This window comes from Suricata suricatta, chromosome 6 (assembly GCF_006229205.1).
Source record: "Suricata suricatta isolate VVHF042 chromosome 6, meerkat_22Aug2017_6uvM2_HiC, whole genome shotgun sequence".
NCBI classification, from domain to species: Eukaryota; Metazoa; Chordata; class Mammalia; order Carnivora; family Herpestidae; genus Suricata; species Suricata suricatta.
This window is the reverse complement of record NC_043705.1, coordinates 25900557-25917480: the sequence shown is the minus strand read 5'-3', so window position 1 is coordinate 25917480 and position 16924 is coordinate 25900557. Positions and strand designations below refer to the sequence as shown.

The 16924-nt window shown below is 47.3% G+C and overlaps 1 protein-coding gene across 2 annotated transcripts; it reads right to left on the bottom strand.

The window, feature by feature from the left end:
• Positions 1 to 4256: 4256 nt before the first annotated feature.
• TXNDC15 (thioredoxin domain containing 15) lies at positions 4257 to 16707 on the bottom strand. Of its 2 annotated transcripts, none has more exons than XM_029941940.1 (5): positions 16288 to 16697; positions 10565 to 11049; positions 9122 to 9285; positions 6544 to 6674; positions 4257 to 4596 (listed from the first exon to the last, which is right to left on the bottom strand). In XM_029941940.1, the coding sequence occupies exons 1-5, from the start codon at positions 16610 to 16612 to the stop codon at positions 4400 to 4402; spliced, it is 1302 nt and encodes a 433-aa protein (XP_029797800.1). In that variant the 5' UTR covers positions 16613 to 16697; the 3' UTR covers positions 4257 to 4399. The 2 variants fall into 2 exon arrangements, with proteins under 2 accessions (XP_029797800.1, XP_029797801.1); XM_029941941.1 differs by having other exon boundaries at positions 4469 to 4612; positions 16288 to 16707.
• Between the last annotated feature and the right edge of the window lie 217 nt (positions 16708 to 16924).

The following is a 16924-nucleotide window of genomic DNA, read 5'->3' as shown; positions in this document are numbered from 1 at the left end:
GGCGCGGGCAGCCGCCGGGCGGGCGCGGCGGGTCCACGCAGGTCCCCGCGCTCTCAGGTCCCGCTCCGCGCCTCCAGCTCGGTGCTTGCACGGGCTGCGTGTCCCTCCCGTGCGGAGCAGTGGGCCGGCGAGCTTGCGTGCTGCGCTGCTCTGGCTGCTCAGGTGTGGCCTCCGGTGCGGCTCCTCGGGTCCGCCCGGCTGGCCGCGCTCGCGGATAGCCTGTGGCGGGCTCCTCCTGGGCGGTGGGGCGAAGAGCCCGCGCCGGCGGCAGAACGTCGCGGGCGGGGACCCGAGGCGATGAGCTGTGGGTGGGTGCCTGCGAACCGCTCCCCGTCCTGCCTAAAGGGCGAGGAACCACAGTGGTTCCGAACGGGGCTTGTAAGGCAGGGAACGGCGGCTGTGAACATAAGCTCTGTTGTGTCTTTCTCCCTAGCTGCCGAGGCCTTGGCACGCTGGCTCCTCTCTGACGGCCCAGATAGGACCATCTGGAACCTGACTCTTAACGCTCCCTAAACAGTAGCTCACAGTAGGCACTCCAGAGATGTAGTGGACAAATTTACGTAATTTTTAAAAATGTTTTTAGGCAAAAAAAAAAAAGGGGGGGGTATTTTTATGCATATGTGCATTTGCTAATATTTTATTCTTATTCCTTTTTCATTGTCTTTCTTAAGTTCATTTATTTTGAGACAGAGCGCGCGCGCCTGGGGGAGGGGCAGAGAAAGGGGGAGAGAGCTATCTCAAGCAGGCTCTGCGCTGGCGGAGCCCAGTGGGAGCCTCAAACTCACAAACTGAAATGATGACCTGAGCTGAAATCGAGGGTCAGAAGCTTACCCAGCTGAGCCACCCAGTCGCCCCAGTTGCCTTTTTTTTTTGAGGTGTAATGGCATGCATCATAAAATTCACGCTTTGAAGCGTACAATAAACTGGCTTTTAGTATATTCACTTGTACCTTTTTTTACTAAAGCAAATTTATCAGTTTTGCACAGGATTCAGCAATATGAGTCCAATTAAGTTCATTTTAGCAGTTGCTCTTAGTTTTAGTTCCCATATGGAGTTGGAAAATACTCTTTGCCTTAAAATATGCTAAAATTAAGACTTTTGCCACAACCCACCTTTTTCGCTTTTGCCCACGTGACACAAAGGGGAAGAATCTCCAGACCCTGATCAAATACCACTGGTCTCAAGACATTCTTCTAAGACACTAGTTTCCTTTGCCTGATGCCTCAGGTGGGCAGAGACTGGGGGTGGAATTACAAGTTGCATTTCCAGTACTTATTAAAGTGAGAACTGCAAAATGAACTGGCGGGGGGGGGGGGGGGGTAACAAGAGAGCCCCATCATTTTCCTTGCCTAAATCCACGGTAGGAAACTGTGGCACCTCAGGTCTAGTTCTGAAAAGCAGCAACAGTAATGCCAGTAGGACCCAGGGGAAGTGATGTCTACCAGTAGCCGCTGGGAGTACCCTGCCTTCTTGTGTAGGTCACCAGTTAGGATTTAAGTACTTTAGCAAAGATTCAGCACAGCCTGTATGGTGGACACTCTTGGGAAAAGCAGTCTCCTCACAGTCCTTTATCTCTACTCAACTATGTAAGAATGGGCCTTGGGCCTAGAACATAAAGAGCCCGTATAGCCTGTTCTGGACTTAGCACCTTATGTGAAGAATGTCCTTCCGTTTCAGCTAATCTTGGCTGGGTCTCTTCTGTGAGTAAAAATGCTGTTTATCCACTGCTAGTGTTGTGTTTTTCTTGGCAACTGATACACAGTGGGCAGAAGTGTATGGACTTCTGTTCCTGGTGACTAGCATGATCTTTGCTGTCTTCCATGTCGTTGAATCACTGCCCTCCCCATCCCTGGCATGGGTGCCAGTGCACGGTGTTCTGAAAGACACTGTGGCGAGAGAGGTTTAGCAGCGCTTGGCTCTTCCTCCCTGCCTTCTCCTTCCCTTTCCTTCGCTACCAGTGCTTCCCAACTGATCTCTCTCCCCCTGAACCTCCCCTCCAGGGAACAGCCCTGCTCCAGTGTCCCTCCAAGGAAAACCCAGATAGCTTGTCTCAGCAAAGTATGAGAAGCAAAGCCATGGACTTGGTGGTCATCCTAGGAGCCTCTCCTCACCCCCCAGACCAGAGTAGAACCCCATCATATTTCAGAGACATGAAAATGCCTATGTCTTTGATAATCTGGGAGTGTGCCCCTAAGGAATTGAGACAATACACAACCATTAAAAAAAAAAAGTAAGTAATGCTGAATCTACTCAAAGACAATGTAATCATGGTTAGGAAAACTATTGGCAACAGTGAAATATTTGTCATTTGTTAGGCAAAACAAAAGACCAAAGTGCTACGTGATTGCTATTTTGTAAATGCATCTATGGGAAGCAATGGAGAAAGACGTGGGAAATGCATTATGATGGTCCCTAAGGCCATAGCAGAGAGGCAAGGCAAGGTCCCAGCCCACCTAGAGGCTCCTCCAGTCAGCATGCGTACATGTGAGGCTGGGTCCCCCCACTGGAAGCTGCCTGACCAAGAGAAATTATCTGAGGCTTCATTTATTGCCCTTACGTAAAATAAGGAAATTTAATACTAATGTCAGTCTCACAGAGCTATGTACCAATAAGCGAAACAGGGTGTGTGAAGCACTAAAAATAGTACCTGGAACACACACAGTAACACTTGAGTGTTAGTTACTATAAAAAATGGAATCACTAAGTTTTTCTTAAATTTTTAAGTATACATACATATACATGTAAAGGTTCAAATCGGGACACCTGAGTGGCTCAGTCAGTTAAGCATCTGACTTTGGCTCAGGCCATGATCACAGTTTGTGAGTTTGAGCCCCGCTTCAGGCTCTGTGCTAACAGCTCAAAGCCTGGAGCCTTCTTTGGATTCTGTGGCTCTTTCTCTCTCTGCCCTTCCCCCACTGTTCTCTGTCTCTGTCTTTCAAAAAATAAATAAATGCAAAAAAAAAAAAAAAGTTCAAATCCCCGCTTCATCAACTTACCATGTGTGTAAGCTAGGCGGGCAAGTTACTCACTCTCTATGCCTCGGTGTGCTCATTTGTAAAATGAAAATCATAATGGTACGGTTCTGAACCAGTGTCCCCTCCTGTGAGTGAGCACTCCAGCCAGAGTCGTCCACAATATAAAGTTATAAACTCCTCTCCAGCATAACATTCTGAAAGGTGACTAAGCGACGGTTCCACTTCTATAGACTATAGGGTGCATTAGAAAATGAAATACTCTAAAACACTGTAAACAGTATAAAAATTATTTATCGTTATTTCGTCAGACGTCATATCTGAATTTAAGGGACCTTTTAGAAAGAGCTTTCCAAAAAGTTGGAATGAGTTACATGTTCTCTCTCTTCTACGTGTGATCTAAACTAGACTAGAATCAACTTGTGGGCAAGAACAGTGTCACATATTTCTTTTGCCTCTCACTAAAAGTAGCATAGTGCTAAGAACATATTAAGGTTCAATTAATACATGCTGATTAGGGGACTGTGACTAAAATTTGAGTTATGCTTTAGCCTAGAACTAATAATAAATAAGATTTAGTTTGATGATAACATTTACTTTCTCCTAACATCTGCCTTATCCAGAAACAGTTTAAAGCACTTCATTTTCTTTTAGTGAAATGAGAGATCACAAACACCAAAGTCGTTGACTCTTCTATTTTCTCATCTTTTACTCAGAAGGTCACATTTACCAATTCTAGTTATTCTTCGTAACAGAACACTTTCCTGCTTACAGACTGAAAGCAAAATTGCAAAATGGACAGAGAAAACAACCTGCTTAGTCATTTATATGAGGAATCAAGAGTCTTCTGGGGCGTCTGGGTGGCTCAGTCGGTTAAGCCTCCGACTTCAGCTCAGGTCATGATCTCACATTCGTGAGTTTGAGCCCCGCATCGGGCTCTGTGCTGACAGCTCAGAACCTGGAGCCTGCTTCCGACTCTGTGTCTCCCTCTCTCTCTGCCCCTCCTCACTCATGCTCTGTCTCTCTCTGTCTCAAAAATAAATAAAACATTAAAAAAATTTTTTTTAAGTCTTCTAAAACTATAATGTTAAAGTCCTATTTCTTCCTTCTCTAAAGCATACTGTCATCCTCCTCACCATACCACCTGAACACAGCTCTGCATTTCAAACTGGATTACTCTCTAAAATATTGGATTACTGAAAACAACAAGGGTGAGTTCTATTGAATATTTTTGCATTTGCTTATTGCAGTATTAAGACACCAATTTATAATTTTTTAAACACGTTTCACAGTTCAACAAATGCATGATTCTTTTAATCTGCCTGAAATTGTAGGAGAGAAAGTTGTTTCTTCACGGGAGAAAATGTATGAAAGTAGAGCATTAATTTCTGAAATTCCTCATTCCGACTTCTCCTTTTAGTCTGTCGCTACTCCGCATGCTCCTGCTCTTGTCCTGGAATCAGCCACCGAATGCTCTCAGTTCGAATGGTAGCATACATAATAAAACTAATTAAAAAGAATAAGGAAAATACAAGCAGCCAGTCCACACTTTTTATCAAAGTGCTGGGAAGAGGGCCTATTTGGTCAGCTTGAGTTACCACCACATTTTTCTTGGCTTCTATGCCTGAAAGAGAAATCAGCTGTTTCAAATCAGATAGAAAACACACCTGCTATAGATCTTTCTGAAGTATTGTGCATGGCATGCAAAAAGATATGCAGTCTTAAAATAAACATTACCGCTAGTATATCTGGGATAGGTTTCATTTAGCCTGTTGGTATAATTTGTAACTTGCCTTTCTCCCACCACATCAAAGAAACAGGAACCCATTCAGCAGTTCAAAGCCTAAACTAACGCGAATTACTGTGAACTCTTCAGAAGGGTCTTAGTGCATTTTAAGAGTTGTATTTTCTTTTTTGAGACCAAAATTCAACAAGTATCTGGTAAAGCCATTCTCGGGCCTACAGAATGTTCTCACAGGTTCAGGAATGCTAAATTCAAAAAGCTTTTAAATAATTTACTGAAAAAATTGTTAGAATTACCCGCCACTGAGATCAATGATTACCAAAGATGCTGTGACCCGGCGATTTGATTTGAGTTCTAGGTTTTCTTAGAGCACTGGGCAAAACAGCTCCCTCTCTCCACATCAGTCTGATTGACAACCAGCGGTCTGGTACTGCAAGACCTGAATAGCTAACTGTCTGATAACAAGCCTTTAACTCCTATGAGGAAAATGAGCTTTCTGTTCTTTAGTATTAGATATAATTAGATGCAACTTAATATATGTGGATATATATAACTTATCCATATATACATACATGGATAATATAACTTATTTTTATTCCCAGTGAAGTTACTTCCAGAAGAAGCGTGATGCCCATAATTAAGGCATTAAAACTTCTGAGGAGAAAACGTTTCCAAAGAAGAAAATTTCTTCATAATAGAGTCAAACTTCTACACAATAAAAAATAAGGTCATATGTTTTGGCAAGTATTAAGGAATTAAAATAACATCTGCAAATGGGCGAATAAATGGAACACCACACGGCACACAAAGGAAGAGAATACAACCATCTGCAGTGACGCCAATGAATCCCACAAACCTAACGGTGACTGAAATAAGCCAGACACGAATCCATATGGGGCACCTGGGTGGCTCGGGTGGCTCCGCTGGCTAAGCGTCCAGCTTCAACTCAGGTCACGATCCCTCAGTTCACGAGTTCAAGCACCGCATCAGGCTCTGCGCTAACAGTGCACAGAGCATGATTCAGATCCTCTGTCTCCCTCTCTCTCTGCCCCTCCCTGATTCGTGCTCATTCACTCCCTCAAAAATAAACATTAAAAAAAAAAAGAAAGATTCCATACTGTGAGTCTCCATTAATATAAAGTTCAGAAACAGGTAACACTAGTCCATGGCGTCAGGAGTCAAGGTGGCTGCTCTCCTAGCGGGCAGGGCCAGCAGTGCTGAGGGAGGCTGGTAATGTTCTCTGTAGATCTGAGTCCCCGTTACCAAGGTATTCATTTTGTGAAAATTCATCATGCACCACACCAATGACTCATGCACATTTTTGTGTAAATATTATAATTAAAGGAAAAATGTATCTAAAAAGTTATCTACAGTTGTATGGTATGTGAATTATAGATCAATAAAGCTGTTTTTTAAAAGGTTTCGGTGCTCATTAAAATTACCTATTCATGTTCAACTTGCCACAATGATTGAGACTTTTTTTTTTAATTTATTTGAGAGAGAATGTATGAGCAGGGCATGGGGGGGCAGTGGTGAAGGGAGGGGAGCACAGACAGACAATCCCAAGCGGGCTCTGTGCTGTCGACGGGGGACTTGATCCCATGACTTGTGCGACCATGACCTAAGCCAAAACCAAGAGTCAGATGCTTAATCAACCAAGCCACCTGGATGCCCCTGAATGAGGGACTTTAAACAGAACCACAGCAGTTCATTAGAAAAGGTTTACAAAGCCAATCTTAAATCCTTCACTTAAGAGCAGATAGGAACCCACAGAAGGATACACCCTCAGCAATAAAATCCTTTCTACAGCATATTCTTTCTACATACCTGTCTGGTTAAAAATGAAGACTTTCAGTGTTTCCAGTGTTCGGTCTGTATGATTAAATCTAGCCATCGGTTTAGCTCCTTGAAATAACAAGATGTTAGGAACAGCTACGGTGCCAAACCTGGTAGAAAGGCTATGAGACAAAGAAGTCAGTCAGAAAACCTGAATTAACAGCAGGTTTTCTCACAAAATTACCTTATCAGAATGGAGAGCAATAAATGAGAATGGATCAGCTTCCTGTGACCTACCTATAGAGGTTTCTGATATTCAAGCTGTATGCTTCAGCTATTTCTGACCTTTTTCCTTATGGGTTGAGGTTGGGAGCATTCCTGTTCTGCTGGGTTGCTTCCTATTACAATAAGGAACTACCCTCGAAACAGTTATTTAAGTTTATGTATTTATTTTGAGAGAGAATAAGAGAGCAAGTGAGCAGAGGAGGGGCAGAGAGGGAGGGAGAGAGAGAATCCCAAGCAGGTTCCACACTGTCAGCACAGAGCCAGATGCAGGGTTGATCCCATGAACTGGGAGATCCTGACCTGGGCCAAAATCAAGAGTCAGACACAACCGACTGAGCCACCCAGCTGCCCTTCCAGAATTTTTTTTTTTTAAGGAAACTTTACACCCAACAATGGGCTCCAAATCACAACCCCAAGATCAAGAGTTGCATGCTCTAGTGACTGAGCCAGCCAGACGGTCCCACTTACTCCACTATTTAAATTACCAACTGCCAAAAGAGAGCAGACTAGAAAATTCTAATTCATGAACAAAGCACACTGTGTCAATTTATCTGACAGAAGAAATTTCAAACTCTCCAGCTCTATCCCTCATACAAGAGTCAACTTATAAGCAATCAGTTTGGTAAGTCTGCACCAGGGAATCTGTGATCTAGCAGACACACCAGGAAGTGCACAATTGGGGCAGGATGTAATACGACCCAAGTGGTACTGTTTCACCTTTACATAATATAGGGTATAGATTTAAGCTCGGGAGTCAAAACACTCCGATTGAAGCCTCCATTCTGCCAGTGAACCAGCTGTGTGAACTCTGGGCAGGCTATGTAATCTCTTGAAGCCTCAGTTTCCCGTTTGTAAAACGATAGTATTGGGTACTCAGGATTTCCTCTTTTGTAAACATGCTGTAACTCAAATATTAACATATGAGGTGAACACACGTCCAAGGCCATAAAACAAGAACGAGTATCCCCTACTCTCCATGATTAAGGCACCATAGCAGGCCCTGAGAAGGATGCATGAAGATGGAGGAACTAAGCAGATGATAAAGCCTGCAGGGAATAGGGGGAGAGTGGGGGTGAGACCCAAACCCAGAATACTAAGCTGCTGCTGGGAGCCAGCCCTGCCAGCTTGGGGGCAGGGGAAGGCCCAGTCAAAGTCGACACTAACCTAGACTGTCCTTCGTACCAGTCTGTCCCCTACATATCCATGTAGATATTTCCCTGAAGCCCTTGTGAAAATCACAAATTTACTGCAATGTCCTTCTTCCTAAATAATTTAAGCGCAACACTGACAGTTACATTACCCTCAGTGAAGCTCAGTGGAGGGCAAATTTTCACTCAAAATTTTTACTCGAGGGGAGCCTGGGTAGCTCACTCGGGTAGGCATCTGATCATGATCTGGCTCAGGTCATGATCTCACCGTCCCTAAGTTCAAGCCCCGTGTCGAGCCTGGAGCCTGCTTTGGATTCTGTGTCTCCCTGTCTCTCTCGGTCCCTCCCCTGCTCACACTATGTCTCTCTCTGGCAAAAATAAATGTTAAAAAAATTTTTTTTTAATTTTTACTCAAAGTTTCACTCAACTTCATTTTTACCAACTTGACCATGTTCCAGACATTCCAAATTGATCCACACAGAATCTCCTGTGACCTACATGCTAAATGGCATGTGATTTCGAGGAAGAGGGACACACTGGACAACCTATGAGCACTTGGGAGAAATACAGGACATCTGAACAAAGCTCTTTATTACTTCCCTCACTGAATATCTAAAAAAGACAAAAGCCCACAGAACATAAAACAAAAGTAAATTTCATGTTAAAGGGCTACATTAATTCATTACATTAATTTACTGACTATTCACTAAGAAACATGCATGTAAGAATCAATGCAAACAAGAGGAAAGAAAGGGAGAGGGAAAGAAAGGAAAGAAACAAATAAAAAAAAGTAAAGAAATAAATCCTTCGCAGGGTGCTGAGTCAGGCTATCAGGGGTGGAAACCTCAACTGGGCTTGAGTCTCAAGAGGCTCACATTTGTGACACTAATTTTGCTAATTCAGCCTGGCCAAGACCCTATATAATCCTCTGGCCACTCCCCTGCCATCAAAGGGAACCACTTTAAATTCCACCATGCAGAGAATAGCCCCTCCTCTTAAGGAGCCTCCCAAAAGGGAGGCATCAGCTCCCTGAGGAGTCTGACAATCCTCACCACTCACCCCGGTCTATCCCTCCCACTACTCCACACCTATCTGCTCTGCATCTAACTTAAGTCTAACTTAACCGATGACGACCTCCAAATAACCACGATCCTCATCTGGAAGGATGACACTTAAACTCTACCGAGGGAATGTACCTGCTGTGCTGAGATGCGTCCAGTGCCAAAAAATGAAGAGCTGGAAATGCCCGGGGCAGAGAATTAAAATGAGGGGCCAAACTGGCAGAAAATCGGCACCATGGGGTGTAAAACAGGACTAGGGTGCAGTCACTACCGTTTGGGTTTAGAAAATCCATAAGGTCCTGTGGTAAAAGAAACAAGTGTCAATGTCAGCAGTCAATGTGCATGTACCTTTTTCCAGAGGGATGTCCGAGAAACTGGAAACACCGCTGCCTCCAAGGAGAGGAGGAGGGACACCCACCCGAGGGAGACTGTCCCGCATCCCCTTAAGAACCTTTTGGGCCTTGAACCATATGAATTCATGAATTAGCAGAAAAGTATTACGAAATGACAAATTATACACTCTCCTGTAAGCCTTCTTGATACTACTAGAGAGCAATTTTAGCATTTTTCATAACTCATCAATTCAAATACTAAGTAGTCCCAGGGCATAGGCCACTGTCCCAGCCTCTGACCTGTGCCTCTCACACAATCTAATGGCACAGTTAAAGCAATGTCATCTTAACCATCATCTCAGCAGCTGCAAGTCTGTACTACACAGTCGGATCAACGTGTTTGGCCAAAGGATACTTCAATTCAAGGGTGCACCATCCCTGCCGCCATGCCCACTCTGACTGCTGGAGTGCGCTCTCCTGGCCACGTGCGTGCCACCCAAGAAACAGTCCCGCAGAGTGCCGAGGGGAGGCAGTGACGCCAGCGCGGATTCCTGCACTTGGGAGGGGCTACGCATGCTCAGTGTACCACACATCCTCATCTAAAATAAGCAGCCACGCCTTACGGAGCTAGGGTTTCATCTCTGACCTCTTGCTGTCTGGCTTAACAACCTTACGGAAACGGTCAGACGGTCAGTCAGTCGCTATCCCAGTGTTCTCTTTGGAACCATCCTTTATGCAACAGGCTGGAAGTGCGTGGCTGGGATGGGGACAACGGTCTCGGCTCTCACTCCAGAGAAAACACTGGAGCCAGATTCTTTGGCGGAAAGAAACTTTTCATTACTAGAACATGCTTCCCAGGGGTATCACTGGTCTAAACAATGCTAAATCACAATTTTAGTAATTTGGGTGTTTTTAAGTTGCCTCTAATAAAGACCTCAGGGAAGAAGAAAACTGCCAGGATTCTGATGCCAACTGCCTAACTGTGCACCGGGATTTTCATCACGAGGCTTGGCGGTGAGGGCACCCCAAGGTGATAAGGCTTAAGCCACTTAAAAAGCATAATCGACACTAATCATACCTCCTCCTGTCCCTACAAACATCACAGAGAACAAAGTCAACTTCCACTAATGCAGCCTCACTTACAAAATGATAAAGACTGTGTCCCTCCGTTTGAAAGTTGATAGTGTATTAACTCACAAAATCCATGTGCTGAAAAGGAGAAAAGGGCTAAGCCATTCTTTCTTACCTGTGACATATTTAATATTTTCAGTGTGTGGTTCTCCAACCCGGTCACGTTTCTCTCCTCGCAGTTCACCTTGGGGGATTTCAGACTCTCGGTGTTATTGGAGTCCTCGGGCGGGGTGGGCTCAGCGTCGGCCACTTCGGGCTCTGGGTAGTCCTCCTCTTCCCGGTCCGGGAAGCTCGCCCCGGCACCATCCAGAGAGAACAGGTGTTCTCGGAGGCTGCAGCTCGAGTCCTTGTCCCCTCCGACCCCGCACGTGCCGCCGCTCGGCTCGCTGCCCAGCTTGTCCTCGGCCTCCCCGGGGATCACGGACAGCATCACCACGTGATCGCCATCCACGTCCAGACACAGCCCTGCGCCCGCGGCTCCTGCTGACCTGTCCTGGTCCACCGGGCCGCGCCAGGGCTGCTCCTCGCCTGCTGAGGCCCCCGCCTGCAGAGCGGGTGCAGGCTGCTCGTCCGGAGGCAAGTGACCGCTTTCCTCTGCAACTAAAAGGTGCCAGCATGTTCACGGTCATGTCGCTCCAGAGCACATGACCCCCGAAGATTTACAGTTCTCCTCAAATAAGATACATTCCCTTACAGAGAAAAACGGTCACCTGGCCATGAAACTATCAGAGGGCCACCCCTAGTCTCCAGATCATGAAGAAGGTCACCAGGAGGTACTAGCTTAATGAACACCAAATATAAGGTGGACACATACACAGCTTCATGCAAAACCTGCTGCTTGCCTTATGGATTATAAGCAAAAACATTCCAGGGCAGTCATCCAGTTAGGAAAATCTAATAAAAATACTAACAACTTCCTTTGTTTGATGAGAATATCTGACAAAATACCAATGCCTTGACAGAAGATTCTACTACCGCAAAGCACCTTTGCACCCTTCATAAAAGCTCTGTGAGACGGGCAGCACAAGGGTCCCATCTGCACCTAACAGGTGACCAGGCTGAGGCACAGAGAGGTATGGAATGCCCAAAAGCACACATGCTGGGAAGCAGCAGAGCCAGGCCACGGAGTGAAATGTTCAGGCTGCTACTCCAGATGGGGCCTGGCCTTCCTCTCCCCCCATGACACCCCCAGGGTTGCCCGCCCCCAGGGTTGTGCCGCAGGGCCTTAGAACACTGCATGAGGTGGATTCTCCAGGCCCGCCCTGGGCTACTGCCTATAGGAGTGCCAGGAGGTGGGCCCCTCGGTGGAGGGACAGCAGCAGCAGGGGGACATTCCTCTCACTTTAGAGCCATTAGAGAGAGCTCGGGGAGAATGCTCAGGTACGGGAAGTCTAGGGCAGTCTTATACATCCACTGAGCAATCTCCACTTGCTTCTATAACAAGGACTCCTGCCTTCCAGCTCCCGTGAACTCAAGCCGTCAGACTCTGTGCCAGGCACCGACCAGGGGAAACCAATGAGCCCAGCTGCACTCAGATGTGCTCACCATGTGGCTGGGAAACCGCCAGCCATATAATGGGCTCTGCCAGGCCAAAAGCATGTCCCCACAGTGTGAATAACCAACCGGCTTCAAAGGTGGGAAGGGGTCTGGGAGCTTCCTGAAGTATGCACATACGAAAGTCTGGAAGAATATCCCCAGAGAGATTTGTAGATTTATTCACTAATTTAAAAACATTTTCGAGGCGCCTGGGTGGCTCAGTCGGTTAAGCGGCTGACTTCAGCTCAGGTCATCATCTTGTGGTTCCTGAGTTCAAGTCCCGTAGCGGGCTCTGTGCTGACAGCTCAGAGCCTGGAGCCTGCTTCTGATTCTGTGTCTCCTTCTCTCTCTGCTCCTCCCCCACTGGTGCTCTGTCTCTCTCTCTCTCTCTCTCAAAAATAAATAAACATTACAAAAAAAATTTTTTAATTGTCTGAGAATTCTGTTTCTGGATAAGGTGGGGTAAAAGGGACCAGATTTACCCTCCTTACTCAAACAACCCAAAAAGGGCCAAAACTCAAGGAGTTTCAGGAGACAGGTGAGCAGGCAATCAAGGACAGGGATCACTGAAAAAGAGGAGGAGAAATAAGGCCAGCCCGACAAATGCTCCAGCTTACCACTGGAGGGAGTTCCTGCCACCGCAGAGGGAGGGGAAGCAGGCGGTCAGGAGACTCCTCCAGTTGAGGATACAGTACTGAGGGTTCAGAGGGACCAAGGAAGTTAGAGTTTGTGGGACAGAATAGTGGAGATGGGCAAGCTGCAGAGAGAGGATTCCAGAGACCTGCAGGGAGATCCCCCCTCAAGGACACTAGCCAACATTTGAATGTGAGTAACCTGGGGAAAGAACCACTCAAAAGGATTACAAGTAACAGGACCCAACCCTCGCATGGAGTTGAGGAAAGTGCCTGTTCCCACCAGCTAGGCTGGAAAACCTCACAATTCACGGAGAACTGGGGAGAGTACACAAAAATACTGGGGCGCAGGGGCACCTGGGTGGCTCAGTCAGTTGAGTGTCTGACTTCAACTCAGGTCATGCATGATCTCACAGTTCTTGAGTTCAAGCCCTACATCGGGTTTTCTGTTGTCAGCATAGAGCCTGCTTCTGATCCTCGGTCTTTTTCTCTCTCTACTCCTCCCCTGCTTGTGCCCTCTCTCTCTCCCTCAAATAAATAAAAATTAAAAATAAATAAAACACACTGCTTCTTTTAAGTTTATTTCTTTATTGCGGGTGGGCAGAGAGAGAGGGAGAGAGAATTAAAAGAGACTGCTCCTTAACCTCAACAAGCTGATTACGATTCGAGCCATGCAAAGGTGAAAATTACTGCATATTGGCAGAAAGGAAGATGTTTGGAGAACAAGGGCAGGGGCACCACACCAAAGCTGCCAGGGAGCCTCACTCCCTTCCAGTTTTGTTCAGAAGACTCTGAACCAGCCCCAAGTTTTTCACAATGGTTTCTAGGGAGCCACATGGGAAAGGACCAGAAACTGCCAGGGGTTCGAGGGTCAGAAATCCATTCTTTCTATAAGAAATACCGTGCTCATTTAAAAATGGAGAAAATACCACTGAAATGGAGAAATTTACAGGGCTACGTGCTGAGTAAATGAGAAAAGATGTATGTAGTCCCTGGCACATGGTAAGCAACCCATAAATGGCTGCAGTGATGATGATGATGATGATGATGATGATGATGATGACGACTGATGTTTACAACTCAAAGAGATGGAAAGGTGCCAAAACTAACTTCTATTAATTCCTCTGCTAACTGCATTCTGGAGTTTCATCCCCACTCACACCCCTCAGGCCAGCCCACAGCCATTTCTTACGTGGACAATTGCTGTTACCACCCAGCTGGGCTCCATGGTTGGCCCTCTCTTCCCTCTCCAGACCCTGCTCCTCAGAGCAACCTAAGAGGAACTGAAATCTAAAGGCAAATCTAATCATGTCACTAAAACCCTTTGAGTGGCTTCCCCTTGCCCCTATGACTGAGTCTACAGTCCAGAGCAGTGATACCCAGGCACCATGTGAAATGACCTCTGTCCACACTCTCAACAGCATCACCAGACATTTCTGGTCCCTGTGCACTCATGATCTCCTCCACCTACTTGTCTCCAGGGCTTTATCCCTGCCAGGAAAGCCCTCTACTCACTCTCTGTCTGGCTAATCTGACTCATTCTTCAGGTGATTTTTTTTTTTTAAGTTTATTACTTATTTTGAGAGAAACAGAGAAGAGCGCAAGTGAGGGAGGCGCAGAGAGGGAGAATCCCAAGCAGGCTCCCAGAGCACGTGACCCTGCCTGCCAGGCGGGCTCCCACTGACTTTAACACTAAGTCCCCTGTGCAGAGAGCACCCTCAACTTGGGCAATCTAAGATCAGTAAAGGGGCCACCAACATATGGGCTGGGTGTGAAGAAACCGAAAGCAATGGTAAGGAATTCCAGGGCCAGTAAGAGCAAAGAGGGAGCCAGATACCACCCACAGACCCTAAGAGTTCGGCAACAGAAACAGTCACAGAACCTCGAAACAGTGAGCTTAGCCTTCTAGAAGCTATGACTTCCCATGGAAGGACAAAACCAACCGCTGATAATCCCTGGAGGAGGGAGCTGAAAGAACCAATATCCTGACCTCACTCTCCCCTCATTCCAACCCACAAGAAGCCAGAAGGCAAGAGAGCCAGTTTTTATGCCATACAGGACAGCCACTCGGACACAGGAAAGGGTAGAGAAGGCTAGCGAATGATCTGGGAAACAAACAAAAGTTATCCAGCACATGCTGTCTCCTCTCTGAAGCTGGTGGTCAAGTGCTGTGACAGGGAGGTGTAATACAGAGGTGTGACCATGAGGTGAGCAGACATGGGCCTGAAACATGGTTCTTCCACTTCCAGATGTCGGAGACCTTAACAAAAGACTTAGTGATGCCGAGTCTCAGTTTCCTCATTTGAAAAATGGGGACCACAGCAACCACTACTTCATAAGCATGTGAAGATTAAATAGATGATACTCACAAAGCATTAAGCACAGCACCTGGCACATAACCAGTGCTTTCATTAATAATAGTTGTGCTACTACTATTCACTCTTCTCCCTGATACCCAGCTACCCTGCAGCCTTCCAGGACACCCTAACCCAGAAAAGGAAAGACCTGCCTACTCCTATAGCAAATTACAGTCAAGGCCAAAGTGTCTGGACTTTAATAGAAGTAAGGAATGGTGAGAGGCCTCCAAGGTGGCTGCCTCCCAACCCAAGACAGCTGTGAGAGCATGACACCACAGGCAGCAGGTCACCCTGAAAGTCTCCTGTAGTTTTCTCATCTGTCCGTCACACTGACACCTGAGCAAGAACAGCCTTCTTTAAAAAGTGATCCAGAGGGGCGCCTGGGTGGCTCAGTTGGTTGAGCAGCCGGCTTCGGCTCAGGTCATGATCTCACAGTTCGTGGGTTCGAGCCCCGCGTCGGGCTCTGTGCTGACAGCTAGCTCGGAGCCTGGAGCCTGCTTCGGATTCTGTGTCTCCCTCTCTCTCTGACCCTCCCCTGCTCGCGCTGTCTCTCTCTGTCTCTCAAAAATAAATAAAAGACATAAAAAAAATTTAAAAAAATAAAATAAAAAGTGATCCAGAGACACATGGGTGGGCTCGGGCATTTAAGCCCCCACTCCTGACCTACACTCAGGTCGTGATCTTGTGGCATGTGAGATGGAGCCCCAGGTAGGGCTCCCCGATGACAGCACAGAATCTGCTTGGGCTTCTCTTTCTCCCTTCTCTCTCTCCCTCTCCTCTGCTTGCCCTCTCTCTTTCAAAATAAATAAACATTTAAAAATGTTTTTTATTTAAAAATTTAAAAGAAAAGCGATCCATCAGGGTGCAAAGGAAAGCGTGGACTCTTCAGGCAGAACGACAAGCTCTGCCATTACCCGAATTGCAAACTCAGGCGTCTCCACCCATAGCGCGGAGGTTCCCTTGAAGCCCACTTCCTGGGGCAGGTGCGAGGACCACCTGAGACAAGACACAGTTCCGCCTCCTAGGAAGGGCACCATAAATGGCGGCTATTCGTTAGGATTTTTATCATTCATAATAAAGGCTATGCCTCAGTAAGTGCTAACACACGGTCACTCCGGCCTGACTGACGCCTGCTGCGGGGGCCAGAACGGGCTCCCCGCCAGCCTGGACCCGGAGACGAGACCACCGGCGTAAAAGGTCACGACCACGCGGGAGTGGGTCCCCGCGGAGGTGCAAGAGCGTCACCCGGAAAGACCTCCACCGCGCCCGCTCACTTCACTCGCAGCCGCCTGCCGCTCCCAGCCCGCACTCACCCTCCAGGCCGCAGGCAGCAGGCCCCAGCACCCACAGCAGAAGCTGCCACAAGCCGACGAGCCGCATGGCGGGGGGCGGGCGGCTGCTGGGACCACCACCCAGGCCGCTGGGCAACCGGCGCACTGCTCTGCTCGTTGCGCTCCCAACCCCCGAGAAGCCTGGGGGAGGGGAGCCGGGAGCGCGAGCGCGAGCGCGATCCCGCGCCGCCATCTTGGCAACTGGCAGTCGTCGTGGACGCCATCTTGAAGTCGGGCGGCATGACTCTGGGTTGTGGTTCGGACCTGTAAGGTGGGACTCGCGGTTGGCTGTCCATGAGCCGGACATCTCAGGTCACCTCGAACTTTACTGATCCCCAAGTCCTGGACAGGGTTCCAACAGAAGCCTGCGGCCGTCTCTGTTAGCTCGTGAGCCGATCTGGCCTCCAGCAGCACAGAGTACCCCCCCGCCCCGTGTGGCTTTTAATTCCCCGAAAAGGCCCAGAAGCCTCTTCCTTCCAGTTCCCCGAATCTCCTGCCTTACCCCTGCTACCCTACCTACCGTTACCAGGTAAAATACAGGATGCCCAGTTAAATCTGAATTTCACAGAAACAACGAATAGTTTTTCACTCCAAAAAACATATCGGTTTTCAAATGGAA